The sequence below is a fragment of the Cygnus olor genome, chromosome 4 (genome assembly GCF_009769625.2).
Source record: "Cygnus olor isolate bCygOlo1 chromosome 4, bCygOlo1.pri.v2, whole genome shotgun sequence".
Classification (NCBI taxonomy): Eukaryota; Metazoa; Chordata; class Aves; order Anseriformes; family Anatidae; genus Cygnus; species Cygnus olor.
This window is the reverse complement of record NC_049172.1, coordinates 27,025,477-27,041,812: the sequence shown is the minus strand read 5'-3', so window position 1 is coordinate 27,041,812 and position 16,336 is coordinate 27,025,477. Positions and strand designations below refer to the sequence as shown.

At 35.0% G+C, this 16,336-nt stretch overlaps 1 protein-coding gene across 5 annotated transcripts in view; it reads right to left on the bottom strand.

Moving 5' to 3' along the window:
* DDX60 (DExD/H-box helicase 60) overlaps positions 1 to 16,336 on the bottom strand; it is a 49,901-nt gene that overhangs the window by 1,577 nt on the left and 31,988 nt on the right. For all 5 annotated transcript variants that reach the window (XM_040555288.1, XM_040555289.1, XM_040555290.1 and 2 more), the window contains 11 exons: positions 13,935 to 14,093; positions 12,747 to 12,891; positions 11,079 to 11,231; positions 10,387 to 10,491; positions 8,931 to 9,131; positions 7,707 to 7,811; positions 6,125 to 6,266; positions 5,420 to 5,541; positions 4,120 to 4,267; positions 1,789 to 1,931; positions 673 to 824 (listed from right to left, as the gene is read on the bottom strand). In XM_040555288.1, the coding sequence (XP_040411222.1) occupies positions 673 to 824; positions 1,789 to 1,931; positions 4,120 to 4,267; positions 5,420 to 5,541; positions 6,125 to 6,266; positions 7,707 to 7,811; positions 8,931 to 9,131; positions 10,387 to 10,491; positions 11,079 to 11,231; positions 12,747 to 12,891; positions 13,935 to 14,093 (1,575 nt within the window). The remainder of the gene's footprint in view (positions 1 to 672; positions 825 to 1,788; positions 1,932 to 4,119; positions 4,268 to 5,419; positions 5,542 to 6,124; positions 6,267 to 7,706; positions 7,812 to 8,930; positions 9,132 to 10,386; positions 10,492 to 11,078; positions 11,232 to 12,746; positions 12,892 to 13,934; positions 14,094 to 16,336) is intronic.

Sequence of the window (16,336 nt, the reverse complement as noted above, 5' to 3'; positions counted from 1 at the left end):
TTGTTTATACCAGATTCTTCTTTGAAGTGCTTACAAAAAAGCAGATATAAAATTGTCCCATCCCCCTCGGGGAGCAGAAAGAGGTGGTATTTTGTTACTCGCATATAAAAGTGCTATAGAGCATGAACGTAAAATAAAGATACTTGATAGAGTAGTGGGGAGAGCGAGCTTGTGACTGATCTTTTGGGAGCTGAGGTTGGGAATAAAACTCTTGTGAATGACTTGATTAAGAAGGCCAAGCTAAAAGTTTTATAAAGAGAAGAGGCAAATAAAATGGACAAGATTATGCAAAGAGATGCACCTGCCAAATGAGATGTGTTGTCATTGTTATCACTTTTTTTTTGAGTTTGTATTTTTGAAGCAATAAGCAACAAGAAGTAGGTTGACCAAACTGTGGCACAATCTCAAAATAATCTGTCACTGAAGTCAAGACTTCACATTTACAGTACTGTTTTGAAAATCCAGCTTATGCTTTGTAGCCATTGCCACGGGACTTTAATGCAGTATATGTTTTGCACTCATTATGACATTCAATTTTAATCATATTTAACATATGGTTAATTCAATCCCTACATTCTGGAGGGAGAAGGCTTTAAAGACAAAAAGATGTGCTCATGTACCATATGGAAAACAATGCTGCTATTTAGCTATACTAAAGCTGGTAGTAAGTACCAGTTATCGGTTGTCAAGGCAGTCAAGGAACCATGCTTATAGAAGTCCAGTGCATATGCATTGAGTGGCATACGTCGTCCTTGATTATCATACTTCTTCAAGTAAAGCAGAGGGCAGTTTTTGACATTAACTCCAAGGGAATGTAACACAGCCTAAAAAGAAAAAGGAGAAAAAAAGTGCTGAGTAACTATTGTGTTTTTGTTGCTACATCTGTTGTGTTAAAACTTGCAGCTTCAGTCACACAGCTGACAAGTTCCATACTTCTAATACTGGGCCACTCAAAAACTCTGCACAAGTAGACGTAGGCTGTAGACACAAGATAATTTGCTGAAGTGGCTTATGCTGCTCTAGGATGCTCCACAAATAATTTAACTAGGCCACTTGTTTACCCATAAGTTTTAGACGAAGACTTCTCTGTATGTACAGGTCATGTATTCAGACCCTCCTGCTGATACTTTGAATGTATCAAGCTTACGCATAGCACATTTTAAGAGTGAAACTGAATTTCAAATTCCCAGTCTTAGTAACTTGATTTTTTCTAATTATGATCCTAATTATCCGTTATGTGGTAACGCGCCAATGCTACAAAACCCATGTAGAAGGTAACAGCGAAATGCAAGCTAACAGTAAACATACCGATTTCTATTACAGTTTCCCTAATTCATGTTAGATAACAATCACTGAACTCCGAGTAAAGAAGGAAATTATCAATGCAATTATGCATACCTTTACTAGGATCCTTAAGACTACTGTGTGATTGACTTAAAAAAAAAGTGAAGAAAAGCAATCTGTGAATATGGTTTGAAGCTATTTAGCTTCAAATTAATAATTCAAATAATTTTAGAGTAATTTACCTGAGAGCCAAAAGGAACCAACCAGAGTCTTGCAAGAAAGCAAACTATTTATGGATTTTTTTTCTACATTTACCTATTCTGTGTTTTGCATTGTGATAATTTGGTGCTACTCAGTGCTGTTTCTTTTTTGAGACTTTTCAAATTGTATCTCCTAAAGAGAAACACTTAGTATACTGTCTTCATGTCAGACAGAGGCAAGAAGATTGTAGTAAATATTTTTATTAGACTAATAAATTTCTACCCCCCATGAAAAGTAACTTACTTTATTAACATTCTCTGCATAAAATAGATCATCGTCAACCATTCCAGATAAACACGCAAAAGGTGAGATAGCAGATATGCGTTTGGTGTTGTCCATCAAATAAGATGCTAGTTCAGAGCCATGCCATTTTTTAGATGTAAAATCTAGATGGGAAGATTGAAATACAAAAGCTATAATGCAGACACGTGCTGCCTTCCCGCAATGAATTTTGGAAGAGAAATTTTCAGTGTGGTTAGACAACAATAGGAAATACAGTTAATCTAAACTTAAATCCTTCATGATAGATGTTTTTCTTCTGTTAAGAGCTTTTAAGTGACTGATCACAGTATACAGGCAAAAGCTTACTAGCAGTGAATATAATGAAGTCTAAACCCCTTTGTAACTTAAACCTTTTTCCTCAACTCAGCCATAGGCAAAATAGCTAACACCATACACAGCTGTGCCAAAAACAATGGAATGTTAGTATTAGAAGACTTACTTTATATCCTGCATTGAAGAACAGTTTTTTCAACCTGTATTCACAGGTCTTAATACAGACCCCTAATAGATTTTACTGCTATCTTCTGGATTACCAGCCAATGTTTTCCATGAAGCATGGCGATCTAAAGAATGTGTACTCAACTGAGGCCACGTTCGGGCTTAACAAGCACTGTGCTTTATGCAACCCAGTACAAATTTGTGTTTACAAGAGAATGGCATTTCAGCTGGCTTGTGGTCTGCCTATACTATCAATCGACGGGTGTAGAAGATCTGGCTGTTTTTTGTTTTTTTTTTTGAATGTATTTCTAGGTGTTTTTGTTTGTTTTCCTAAGTAAAAACTTATTCTTTCTTTCCAAGTTGTTAGCAATACTTTTAATCCTTACACTGCAACAATTTCTGTTTTGTATGATGTTAAGTATGCTGTAGCTACACTCTGTGATTCATAAAAAAATCACAGCAATTTTGCATATTTTTTTCACAGCCTCACCCCAAAGTTGGTGCAAGTCCAAAGGTCTCTTCCAGCATTTGTTTGATCTTGCATCTCTGTTTCTGTGAATCTAATGCAATGTATTTCTTTCTTTCAAAACAGTTTAAAAAATGAGGAGAATACAACCAAGCCTGAATGTTATATCTTTCATTTTAATATGAAACTTTACCATTAAATTAGAGGAGGAAAGTCAATTTCCATGGTTCACATCCTGGATAAAATTAGCACTTGTAATACTAAGATATATAAAGGAATTTGTATCCTGAAAATGCAAGGCAGTCCACATACTTATACTTTCCTCTTGATTTGGAACACCATCATTCTGTGATTTACAGCTTTTAATTTTCTATTTTTTTCAGAAAATGTATCAAGGTGTGGGGTCTCTCTATTGTTAAAATAAGCAATCTTAAGTTGAATATAAAAAAGCAAGGTTTTGCTATACTGTTGCTTACATGATACCATCATGCAGCACTTACCCGTGCTGTCTATTGCAGAACAAAGCACAAAAATGGAAAACTCCTATTTACCATCCTAAGCTATGTAGTACTCAGTCTTCTGTATAGTACTCTGTCTTGTTTTGGATTTACCTTGTTTATGTGGTAGCTTGTAAGATAACTTAGCTTTTTTCTTTTTTCGAACTAACAAAATCACTGTACCAAGGTAGGAAAAAAGGAAGAATAAATAGAGTTATCTGCTATATTTTAAATGCTTCCTTACCGAAAAAATATGTTTGAAGTTGTGTTATTTTCAGAGGATGTAGGCAATAGTGGTATATTGCATTGCTTTTACATCTACTGTCCAGGAAGTAACTATACATAACAGTTACATATTTTTCTCCCAGTGAAAATCCATGTCGCTTGGTAATTTTATACTAATGTCTTTTCATACCGCTCTGGTCATTGGACAGCATCTATTGGCATAAGTAACTTAATTGATTTAACACGTGGTACAATGTTCTTTAACTGTTAATTCAATCTTAAGGCTGTTCAGATGTTGAAAATCTAACCTTTGTAAGACTGAAAGCAATTCACATATCACAGGCATCTACAAATATCTTCATTTTTATATTTAAAAAGGCTTTTATTAAAAAAATTAGTTTTAAAAAGAACTTTAAATTATTTTAAAAGAATTCCCCTTATTTCCACTATAAATTCATAAAAGAATACCAACTAAAGTGATCCTTTTCCTGTACGCAACTTCTATATTATATACAACATTTGTAAAACAAAAGTAAAATCGAAACTCTCTCTTTATTAACATGTCTGAATTCACTTTTTTTCCTTTACCAAAAAAAAAAACAAACTTTCCTAATATACTCAATTTCATAAATGATTATGCTTCCCACCCTACCCCCTACTTCCTACCTGTCTTTGACAGTGGAAGTCTGTATTCTTGTTCCATATCTGCCAGTTTGGCAGTTGTCAGAAGAAAATGAGCAAAATTTTCCTCAACTTTGGTGTTGTACTCATTTACAGCTTCTGCAAAGTCTTCTGGCAGATCTTCTAGGAAGACCTGAAATAACATGCAGTTTATTGTTTAATTTGGGTAATTTCTCCAGAAGTGTAAGTTCTACATGGGTGCATACATAAGATATTAGTACACAGACAGGGCAGTAGTAGAAAGAAGACTACAGCTCCAAATTTAACCCAATTTGTCAGACTGCCTGACTGAATTCTGATTCATGGATCTTAAAGAAAGATGAACATCAATTTCATGCAGAAAAAGACATGGAAAACAAAAAGTATAAAACTCCTAGAATTTTTACTCACAGAGTACTCAGCTTTATTATTTAATGATTAGTTAGCTAAAAGGGGACTTTTGGAGTGCTGCCTTTCCCAGCTCTCATTTTGTATATCTCAGTGTTGAAAAGGTTCCCTGACAACATGACAGACCCTGATACTTTGCTGCCATTAGCCACAGCAGTCCAGTAATCCCTCTTATGTGACTGGCCACTTTTCAGAAATTAGTGACATTTTTCTTGGAACGCTTCCTGGAAACCGGACAAAAAAGCATCTTCAGATGGAAAAAAATTTCCTTTCTTCCAGCCACAGCTGTGTCTGCCAAAGCTTTAAGGGTTTGCATGAAAGAGACAATAGGAGTATGTTACAAGTGTTTCACTTTCTGCCCATACCCATGGTGGGTTAACTTAGTGCACAGCTAATATTAATGTTCATCTTAGCAATACTATCTTGCTGTTGGATAATGATAGCCCTAAGCCTATGGTGCCATGCACTGTAGAACATGCTGGTGTCCTTATGAGTCTTTGGTATTTGGCAGAAAAAGCTACAGCTCCTTAGAAAAAGACAAAATTCTATTAGAGTGAGGAAAAGAAAGTAAACTCCCATTTAGCGAAAAATATAGTTGGGTTGTATTGTATAAAGAGACACTGTGTTTTCCATAACTTTAGATTTTGAAATATGACAGTAACACATCATCTTTAAGTAATTCTTGAATAATTCAGTACTTTTCATTTAACGTGACACACAATTGCTACTTCTATGGTTGTATCAAGGCTTCTTTGCCCTAATCTGGAAAGTACGGCTAGCTGCTCACCCACCAGACTATTGTACATCCACAATGACAACACACTAGCCAACAAATTGAAACATAGTCATTAAGGTGGCACACAACATAAGTTACAATAAAGACCAATCATTTCTCTACCTTGGACTGGTAAAATTTGTGTTTCAATGTCATTGAGCAGGCCGGAAGATACTTCTGCCCAAACAGATTTGCTAGAATAAGCACTAGCTTTTCCAGGACATCATCTGAAAAGTCATTTGAGTCTGTCAAAACAGTAGGCACATGGGTTAAGTATGAAAATTTACCAAAAACATTTTGCTTAAAATAACTTCCATTCAGGAGTTTCCCTCCCAGCTGCTATTGTCAAGAGAGTTTATAAGAACAGTATCCAACATAGTTTTGCATTTGTTTACACACTTCAGCTTGTCAGCACAAAATGAATTTTACTCATGTAATATGACATTAGCAGTAGTACTTTTGTTAACTTGTTGATATTCAGAGTGGTCATCCATCTTATTTACTACATGGCATTCAAATCTTGCTCTGGAGTCAGAATTATTAATTTTTCCAGATCAAATGGACTTTTCTATGTACAGCATTCTTTTTATCTCATAATTTTTCACAAACAGTACATTTAGGTTCATGGTATTAGTATTGCCATATGCGTGTTGGTTTTCTCAGACAAAATACAAGCACTTGCAGAGTGTGTATAGGCACAGACCAACGAGATAGAGATGAAGGCCAGCAAAAGGCAGCAGTAGCAAGAAGGCAGGCACCCAGAGAATTTTAGAACCATTGGGGTTACAGAGGCTGCCACAGACTTAAGATGCATGGCATATTATTTACCTTTCTTAATTGGCTGGCACAATTTGTGGAACAAACCTTTCACAAGAAAACTCACTAAGACAAAATTTGAGGGTTCATGATAGTGTAAGTGTGTCACAAGTCCAGCAAATCCCATGGGGTTACCTTCTTGATCCAAGTAGCTCTATTTAATTTAAAAGCAAAATAAGCTTAGTTGTGAAAGATGAAATTGCATTTGACAAAAATATAAAATAGTGGCATTCAAAGGAATAGTCCTTCAACCCAATGCATAGGTACCTACTCAGTTCCCCATGAAAGCCAAAACTTTGTCATTACTGAAAAACAAGTCACCAACTATTTGAGAATTTCCATGGGAAATCTTCATCTCCTGGTGCAAAGCATAATTATTGACTTCATAGTTTTAGTGCCCATTTAGACCATGTTGCAAATCAAAGTGCATACAGTCACCAAAGAAAGATTTGATGCAACTTTCATTCGAAAAAGAAAATCCAAATGTTCAATGGGATAAAAGCACACAAGCAGTGATCTGTCAAATATGTTCTGCAGGATGTCAAGGTGCTGAAAGCCTTTATAGTTTCAAAAACAAAACAAACAAACAAAAAAAAAAACAACACAGAAACAACAGGACAAACTCAGGTAATAAAACTCTATCAAAGGCTGTAAGTTCTATGACACCTGTCCTGGCAGAGAACACTCTGCATCACACCCTGTAAGAAAGGAGGGAGTATCTAGATAACCATCACTCTCTATAGTTGCTTTTTTTAATACTCTTCCTTAAGAAAAATATTAGAGACAGCATATAAGGTACATCAGCCTGTTTTGACCAGTTCTTAAATTAACTGTAACTTTTTGAAAATATTACTAATCTCGCCCTTACACTGACTTGAAGATGGGATTTCTCTTCAATGGGATTGTCAGACTCCAGGTTTCACACATAAGGGACACTCATCAGAGGCAGGGCAGAGCCACTGGGCTTCTAACTGGAAGCAATGCTGGGAAAACTGGACTCAGATGATTCTTAAATGTAATCATACTATTTATGCCTCTTCCTGTCTGTAGGCCTGGCCTATAAGCTAAAAAGGATGTTACGCACAAAAAAAAATCCAAAATGGTATCCATTAAATTGAAACTATTACAATGGAGAGATACACCACAAATTTTCAATTTTCCCTAGGAGCTATTTCCTAAATTTTTGTTAGAGGTATAATTTCCTCCCCGCGTTTTGGAAACTATGTTATTCTTAGTATATTTTAAACCTCTAACATTTCAAATCCATGTATATTTCAAATATCTGTATATGTAATATAAATGCACAACTCATTTTCCTAATCAATGTGTGATCATATAGACCATACCATGAGACTTTCCCAATTTATTGCATAAGTAGCTCAGAATTAACCCTGGACTTAAAGCACCTTAATTTAATCTGTTTCCTTAAATTTGTTTCCAGCAGAAATGGCCTATTTCTATGTAATATAAAAAACATGGTTCTTAAATGAAAGAGAACACAAACAGGAGTTCTTAACATGTTTTCAGAATCTGCACATTTCAGATAAGCAAACCTGTATTTACAGACAAACATCCAGAATGAGTTAAAACATACCTCTTTGATAAGAAACTGCAAGGAAAACATAAAATAAATTTTTAATATTTCAGCATGTCTTTCGTTTTTGAAAGTCATCAGTGAGTGCTTCAACACTGACAATGCCTGATCAAACAAACAAAAAAGAAAAAAAAAATTAGAAATGCAAGGGAACGTCTGTATTGTAACAAGCAAACAAATTCAAAATCCAGCTTTTATGCTTTATTTTAGCAATCACTTTTCAGACTAGAAATGTCAGGTTGGAGGTACTGTTGGATTTTTGTTATTTATTTATTTAAATTGAATGCCTAATTCTTGAAAGTGCTTGTGAAAATGTCCATTCTGTCTGTCAGGTATATGTTAATTTTCTAAACTTATGCTGAGGTTTGTAAAGCTGATTACATGAAATTCATATACAGATCTATAGGAAAAGGATTTAAATATAAGCTTGCATCATTAAATTAAAACCATTAAATTTGCATCATTAAACTAACCATTAAATGATTCCTTACACTTTAATACTATTTTAAATATTTAACACAGTTTACCAATTTATTATCTTAAAAAGTTGACTGCGCTTATGTCTGAATTCCTTGAGTCCTTAAAAATGTCTATATGCTGGAATGGATCTAGAGAAACAGATCAGCTGGATGTAAGAGTTTCTGAACAATTACAAGAGGAGATCTCTGAGAAGTTTGTAATCATAATCATGGACTGTTTACTTAATTTACTTAAGTCACTACATTAAATGGCAAGAATAACAATTTTTGATTCCAGAGATGATGGATTTCATGCTGATGGATTGTGCGCTGATTTCAACAAGTGAGTAATACGTGGCATTTTCACTTTGTTTCAATTGAGATAGGAATTCATAGCTCCCTCCTCTCTACAGAAAGATATGTTCACATCTTTTCCTCAAATAAAGCTGAAATTTTAAATATGGGAAGATTTTGTGATTCTCCAAGTTAATGCAAAAATTGTATACAAGAGTCAGAGTAAAAATACCTTCCTGATAGTAGCTTTCTGTTGGATAATAATATTTATTGCAAAGAATAAATGCATGAAAATGGACAGTGCAATACATTAGAGAAGATGTTACAGGTACTAGATACAGAATAGGAGTGTATGAGATTTCATTTGGAGACAGATTGCTTAGTTTTGAAATGCATAACTCATGTTAAGGAGATATTGTTCAATTAAACCGAGTAAGAATTAATTAAATTATACTATGAAAAAATATTAAACCTTTGCACTGGCATCTGCTTTGTCATCAGCCTTCGCAGACAACAGCATGAGTCTCAGTATTAAGGTAATAGTCAGAGGAAATTGGCCTTTCAGTTGAGGTACATTTGATTTGATAAGTCTTTCAACTTTGGGCAGTGGTATATCATAGAAGAACACATTTCCAATCATATCATGTCCCCGTCTTCCAGCACGTCCTGACATCTAAGAATAAAATCTTTGTATTATTATTAAAATAACAACATTATTAAAATTTTGGATAAAATACATCTAAGTTGTATATACTGCTACCATCTACACAATCTTAATAAGGTATTTATGCAAAATTATTCAAGTAATGCGTGCAAAAATGTGCTGTATTTAAGATATAGCTGGTTTAAAGTGTTTTTTTTTTCTTTTACCTTATTTTCATGAAGTCGCACATTTGTCACAGGACCTAAACATTGGAAAGGATACTTACGGTCTCATACATCTTTTTAATATTTGTATTTCTTCAAGGTAATTTATACTTCATTTAAAACCTATATATCAGCTTCATTTTCAAGTTACATTTAGCTTTGAATTATTTCTAGAGCAGAGGGAGCTTCAGCATGAATGCAGAGCAGAGAATATGAGTAAGAGCACAGGGAAGTTACCTAAAGGTGCATTCCCTCGCTTGGATCATCCCTTCTTCATCAGGTTTGTTGTGCCAGACCTGTACTGGTACTTTCCCCTTGTACCAGACAACATGACAAAGCTGCAGTCATATCATTTATGTACAGTAGAAGGGAGATGCACATAGGTCTCATTGCTGCACAAATCCACTCGCTCTCTGACTTTGAGAGCTACCTGCCAGGTGACGCTATTAGCAGCATCTGGCTGACACGGTCCTGAGCCAGAGGCAAGTACTTTATTAAAATACAGGTTTGAAAAGAAGCAGAAAAGCAGGGAACAGAGGCTAATGAAGAGTCTAACGTTTCTCAGCCTACCCAGTAAATTGTCACATGACTTGAGGCATTCTGTGTTACTGCGTTTGCACACAGTACCACATTGCATTCCACAACAGAATTAACTCAAATTAACTCAAAGGTCCTAATTAATCTAGTCAGCAATCTTTCTTCTCTTTGCTACATCCCCACTGAATGTTCTTACAGCATATTTTTCACATGTGCAAAAAATGTCTAGAACAAAGAACTTCTCTCTAATGACTCTCATAACTGAAAACCAAGTCTATGCCACTCAGTGAGCAATTGCAATATTTTCAATGCTGAAACAGGTCTTGACTATGCACGTTGTTTGTGGGTTGTCAGTTCTGAAACATCAGTAAAATCACACTAGCTAAAATTATTATTGTCACCAAAGTAAACAGCTAAAACTCAGAACACATCCAGAAGTATATGTAAAAGACACTTTTCTGAATTTGTGTGATGCCAGCTACTTTGTGCTTGTAATAGAAACTGCAAGCATTCTATTTCCATACCTGTCTGTAGTTCAGTGCATCCAAAAAGACAGAATCATCAGCAAAGACAACAGATTTACATGGCATGTTGATTCCTAGAGCAAGTGTTGAAGTAGCTGTGACGACCTATAAAGTATCGAACAAGAGTATTTCTATGAGAAATGGTAATACCAAATTTTGAAAAACCTATAATATCCAGCTTATATCAACAGGAATTTTACTATTATTTTTCATAGGACTAAAATTTAATCTGACTAATTTAACAGAGCTATGATAATACATGAATTTCACTGTGTAAACATAGTTATTATATACGCATATAAAGTTAGAAACTTCAATATCTTGAAAGTTTATACCACATCTTTTATGAAGAACAAATGGAAATAATATTCTATCAAAAGAGTACAAAGTATCATGGTCCTATACAGTTCAATTCACTAAAACACTTTTAGTTGTTTCAGGTCAACATCTTTTAACTGTTCAGATGCTAATCTGAAGGACAGCAACCCTTAGTTAGAAATTAAGTTCTACAGCTATCAATTCACTTAGTTCATTTTATTAATTTGAAAACCTTTATGTCAACATTTCAAGAATGAGCATGATAAAGTAAATGCAATATATTCTACCACTGATGAAAGGTACACTAGACATTTTAAATTACATGTATAGAGAAAATGAAAGGAAAAAGAAAGAACTGATCCTGATTTATCAACCTTGATATATCCCAGTCTGAAAAGCATCTCCACTGCTTGTCTCTGCTTTATGGCCATAGATCCATGATGATACCCAATGCCCCTCCGTGCCAGCATTTCCTGAAGGTAACCCTTTCTCTCAAACCTAAGTCGATAAAAAATCTTCTTCAAAGTCTACAAATAAAAAAGAAATGTTAAGTATTAACCACAACCAGGTATTGTCAATGAAAACAGAATAAAAGTTCCAAGTGCTACAGAGAAACATATCTGTTTAAGATCTTCAGTAAACTTGAAGCTCGAAGTACATAACTAGATGTATACCATCAGTAGTTTCATTATGTCCACAAATCCAGGCACTTCAGTATATTTTTATACGCTATCATTTTTTTTCACTTTTACAAAAAATGCCATTACACAGTCCCAATCTTCAAATCATGCAGCTAGTTGCAACCAGACACGGCAAATTTACATGTCCTTAATTTTTCTACTCAACACATGGCTTTATGACCATGTACACCATGCCACTACCTCTGAACAAATTGCAAAGTAGCTGTGGGAAGATTATACTCTTTTGCTTTTGTTTGTCATGCCCCCTTGGTACCATTTCACCACACAGTTATGAGCTTTCCCAAATTCAGAAATAGCACTAAAGTAAGCTTCTTCAGCGTTTTCTGAACTTCACCCAGTAGCTAAATGCCATCTGTTCCAAAAGTCCAAACTACTTCACTGTTTTTACCCATGTGCACCTGTGGGAAAGCAATACTCTTTTGATGCTGGCTGACAAAAGTCTAAAAATGCCATTGGAATCCCAAGTTCCCAGGATAGGAATCATGAGAATTTTCACATCTGGTCCCAATACACAACATTTACCTTTCCTTCTAGAGATGTAACAATAAGCACAAAGAATTACCAAGACACTTCAAATTTTTGAACATCATTTCTCTGAATTAAAATGTATGTATCACAATTACTTTTTTTTTTTTTTTTTAATTTAAACAAAAGCCATGGAGAGACAGCTATGTGAACCAGAGTCATTTTCAGGAACTTTAGACCAAAGGGGATCAAGGCCCATTCACCCACTATTGATGGAAACTACATCATATAAATCTCCTTCATAAATTATTCCTTAATTACTTTGTATACAAATATATGCATTAATATTGGTGATAGACACCTGCAGACTTTCAGTGCTTTTCTGAGCTTTTCCTTCCTTAGGGGGCATAAACATGCTTAAGAACATGGAAAATTTTGCTTTGTGGAGACTAGAACTTTTAGGGCCTAAAATAATTTGTTATTTTCATATGATATGAAGGGTTCAGAAAGGTCTATATAGATCTTTCACACAGAGAGGTGACATATAGCCTATGCTAATGATTCAGAAAATATGAGTCTGAAACCTGAATCAACAAGTAACAGAACTGCACTGCTACTATTTCATGGAAATGAATTAGTTGTCATGTACATCCCACAAGAACAAGTCAATATCTTTTTATTTGGCAGAATGAAAGTTCTCTGTACATCTTAAAAACAAGGTTATTTAAGATTGAGACCTGGAATCGAATTCAGAATGCTTCATGAAGTCAGTGAATACAAATGCATCACATATTGATGTCTTATGAAATTTTGCACAAATTCAAGCATTTTAGACATACAAAACCAAAAACATGTAAGTATCAGCGAGTTACTTACATCTTCATCTACTGCTTTAGGATCAGCGTATGTACACGCAGAAGGTATCACACTAAGCTTTTTAAGTCTTTTCTCTAACTCTTTTTTCATAGTCGAAAGCTGCATTATGCTTTCCACTTTACTGGGTTTCAACTTTTTGGTATCACTGTATAAAATATACAATAAAAAACATTAGTTCTGTAATTAACATATATTTCTCTATTTTAATATATTCTGTGTGTTCTAAAAGTTGCAGATGCATTCCCTTTTAAACTGTAGGCTCAAACGTGTAGATAGATCTGTTGAAGTAGATTTACTCATAATGCTAACAGCTTCATTTTATCTTGGCTTGCATGCAAAATAACAAACAATTCTGGATGAAGTACAGATGAGTAATTGTGGTGACAAGGAAAATTGAAGGAAGATGAGGACAGCAATCGTTAATACCACTGTTTAGCAAATTAGTAAGCTAACAGTATTACACAGTAGAAAAAAATCAACACAAAAGAGAAATGTGATCCATTTACTGCCAATAATGACATTGACTTTAAGGATTTAGGGAAGGATTTGAAGAGAAGAGAGGGAAAATATTTAGAAGCATATTTTCATGCTATTTCAATGTACGTGTCTAAATTCTTACTGGATTTTCAAGTTCTCACTTAGTACCATTAAAGTCAGCCAAGTTCATTCCTTCACAATATTATGCTTGAGGAATGCACTGCAATTTGTCACAATTAGGAGGGCAAAAAAATGGTGCTTTGTGTTCCTGACAAACCTAGTAACTATATCCATATTTAATTCCTAAATGCCTTTAAAAATCTATACCCTATGATCACAAAAATCGAGAAAGTTCAAGGCTAAGGGGGAAACAAATAGCTCGATATCACCTCATTACTGGATTATTCCAAATTGACCAATCTCGCATACTCAAATTTCTCTCTGATCCTCATTCTGTAGTGCTAGCACTTTACACAGTGTCAGCCACACTGGTATCTCTCTGCTGCCTAACTACACACTAGGTATTGCTGATTGATACCCACCATGCAGCTGCTCCTACTCTGTGGGTTGCTGGAGCATGCAGAAGAACCGCGACTACTGTATTACAACTGGATGCTGCTGTAAGGTACATTCCCCAGAAATAACTTACCACAAGACTTTGCTCTGTCATAATATACAAGCTTTTTCACAATACATAGTTACAATACTTACTTTGGCTTGCATTTCATTAGCGATTTATTCACTTTTCTTAGTTTGTCCTTTATGTCCTCTATTTCCCTCTTGGCTTTAGGGTCTTGTTCATTTTTTCGTTTTTCCAACAAATGGATGAATATATTATTGGCTGCACGCTCCACTGAATCTAAGCCAAATCTTGAAGTAAATAATATGTGATATACATCAGTTAGGTGAACGCTAATATAAATTTTTATTTGTACGTGTATGTAATGCTGCTACAATAATACTCAGCCTTATTACTTGACTACAGTAAATTCTAATAATTAGAAGTGCATCATTGCTATTTGATCCCCAAGCCATAGGCTGTGTTCACTTTCAAACTACAATTATTTCAAAACTGAGTGGTAACATGTAAAATGGTTCTGCCAGTTAATTATCTACAGTAAACAGTCCTATCTTTCCCTAAATTGGCACATGGACATACATATAAAATAGACTGTACCTTAAATCATTTAATCCTTCTCAACTAGCCAGTTGAAAAGGAATGACTGTTTTTCTTGGTATTCTACACAGCTGTTCTTTCTCATAGCTTTTTCAATACTGGACTGTTAGCTTAGCTGGGACTCTTCCAGCTTCTCAGTCAGAAAACATTTCTTAAATTCTTATTGTAGTGGGAAGAGACTGTTAGCTATCACCATACAAGGGTTGGCAACACCTGGCATGAAGTTGCATCCTAGTCCATTAGAATGCTCACAAGTCATTCAGATCTGGCAGTCATCAAGAACAGGAGCAAAAATGGAAGGACTTTATCCTCATGAAGGCCAAACACAGGTCTTAAGACTCAGAGGTAACTTCTTAACTTAAGCTTTTCACTTCTTTACAGGTAACAGAACTCAATTGCAATTATTTTCCATCTACTCCTGATTCCTCTGAACCCCACACTGGGTGATTTAAAGTTCTCTCTGTCACAGAGTTTATTCAGCCATTTAAGTACAAATATGGTGCCAGCATACTTCTTTCCCTGGTGGCTTTAAGAAAAGAAAAGGTACTGCTTTCCCTACCACCAATAGCTGCAATAGCAACTTGGTTTCTACAGCTCTGATACCTACTCTCTCAGAAGTCTTTACTAATTCCATGTTGACAAAATACCATAACAGGTGACAGCTTTCCAACCTCACACATCAATAAAGGCTTAGGGAAAAAAAGCTTGCCAGCACCAATCTGTTACTCCATGTCAGTATCTACTTCTTGTGAGGGCTCCTCATCCCCTTCATCTCCATCACAAATTCTCAGGACTTGGACATGTAACTAGAAATTTATTTTTTTTGAAATTCCTTCTGATGCTTGTTCCTTGTCTGACTACAACATTGGGGAGGTCTATGAAGTGCAGTTACACTACACCTATGCCTTAAAACATCAGATAACAGATTTCTCAAGCTCACACCCCAACTTCACATCTAGGTTATGCATCCATGTTCACCGGTCTATAACGTGTTCTTGTTCCACCATGATCATTTATCAGTTGTCTATTAAAAAGAGAATACATACTCTACACACAGCCCCTTGTAAGAGCCATTGGTCACCAAAAATTTATAATGACTCATCATTCCAGGGTAGATGAGAGTAAGTTATTCATCTGTCTCTCCTGAGGAGAAGCACCTTGGAACGTCCTATTAAGTGCCTCAAAAGGACAATGCAGTTAATACAGCAGCTCTAAAATCACTCATGTGAATGAATTAAAAATATCTAAGACTGCTTTTGAAATCTGTTGGCTTCAGCTGGAAATCAGCCATAGCATTAATTTAGAACCAGACTGCTGGAAATCAGTCATAGCATTAATTTGCAACTAGACTGCCACTCAAAATATAAAAAGAAATAACTTATTAGCAATTAGAGTCATTTGAGATGCACCATTGACCTGTATACACACTTTTTTGCTTCTTTCTTTCTAGAGTTCTTTCAGAAATAGAAATGCTTTTTTTTTTTTTTTTTTTTAAAACAGCAAAAACACATAAGAACTGAAAAGCCAGAGAACATTCTCCCCCTAACAATTCAAAGCAAGGAAAGGCAATGCTTCATACAGAGATGAGTAAACTTCTTATATTTATGTAACACATTTATGTGATTGTTCCTACATGTTACTACAATGAGAATATGCACTGGACAACTGTTTAATGGTAAGTACTTTCTTTTCGTTATTAGGACAAGCATTGAGGTAACATGCCTACTTTACTAATATTAGCAATATCACTGACAATAATGGTATTATCAGTAGGTTATGCATGTTTGATGTTTTGTGAAAATACATCTCAGATATATGCAAAAGTTTCACTCATGCATTTTACTGTATATACGATAATGTTGTGAGAGGCTCTGTACTAAAACCACGTTAAATGACATATTCATAGGACCTCATTCTGCCCTTTTCCCTAGCAAAT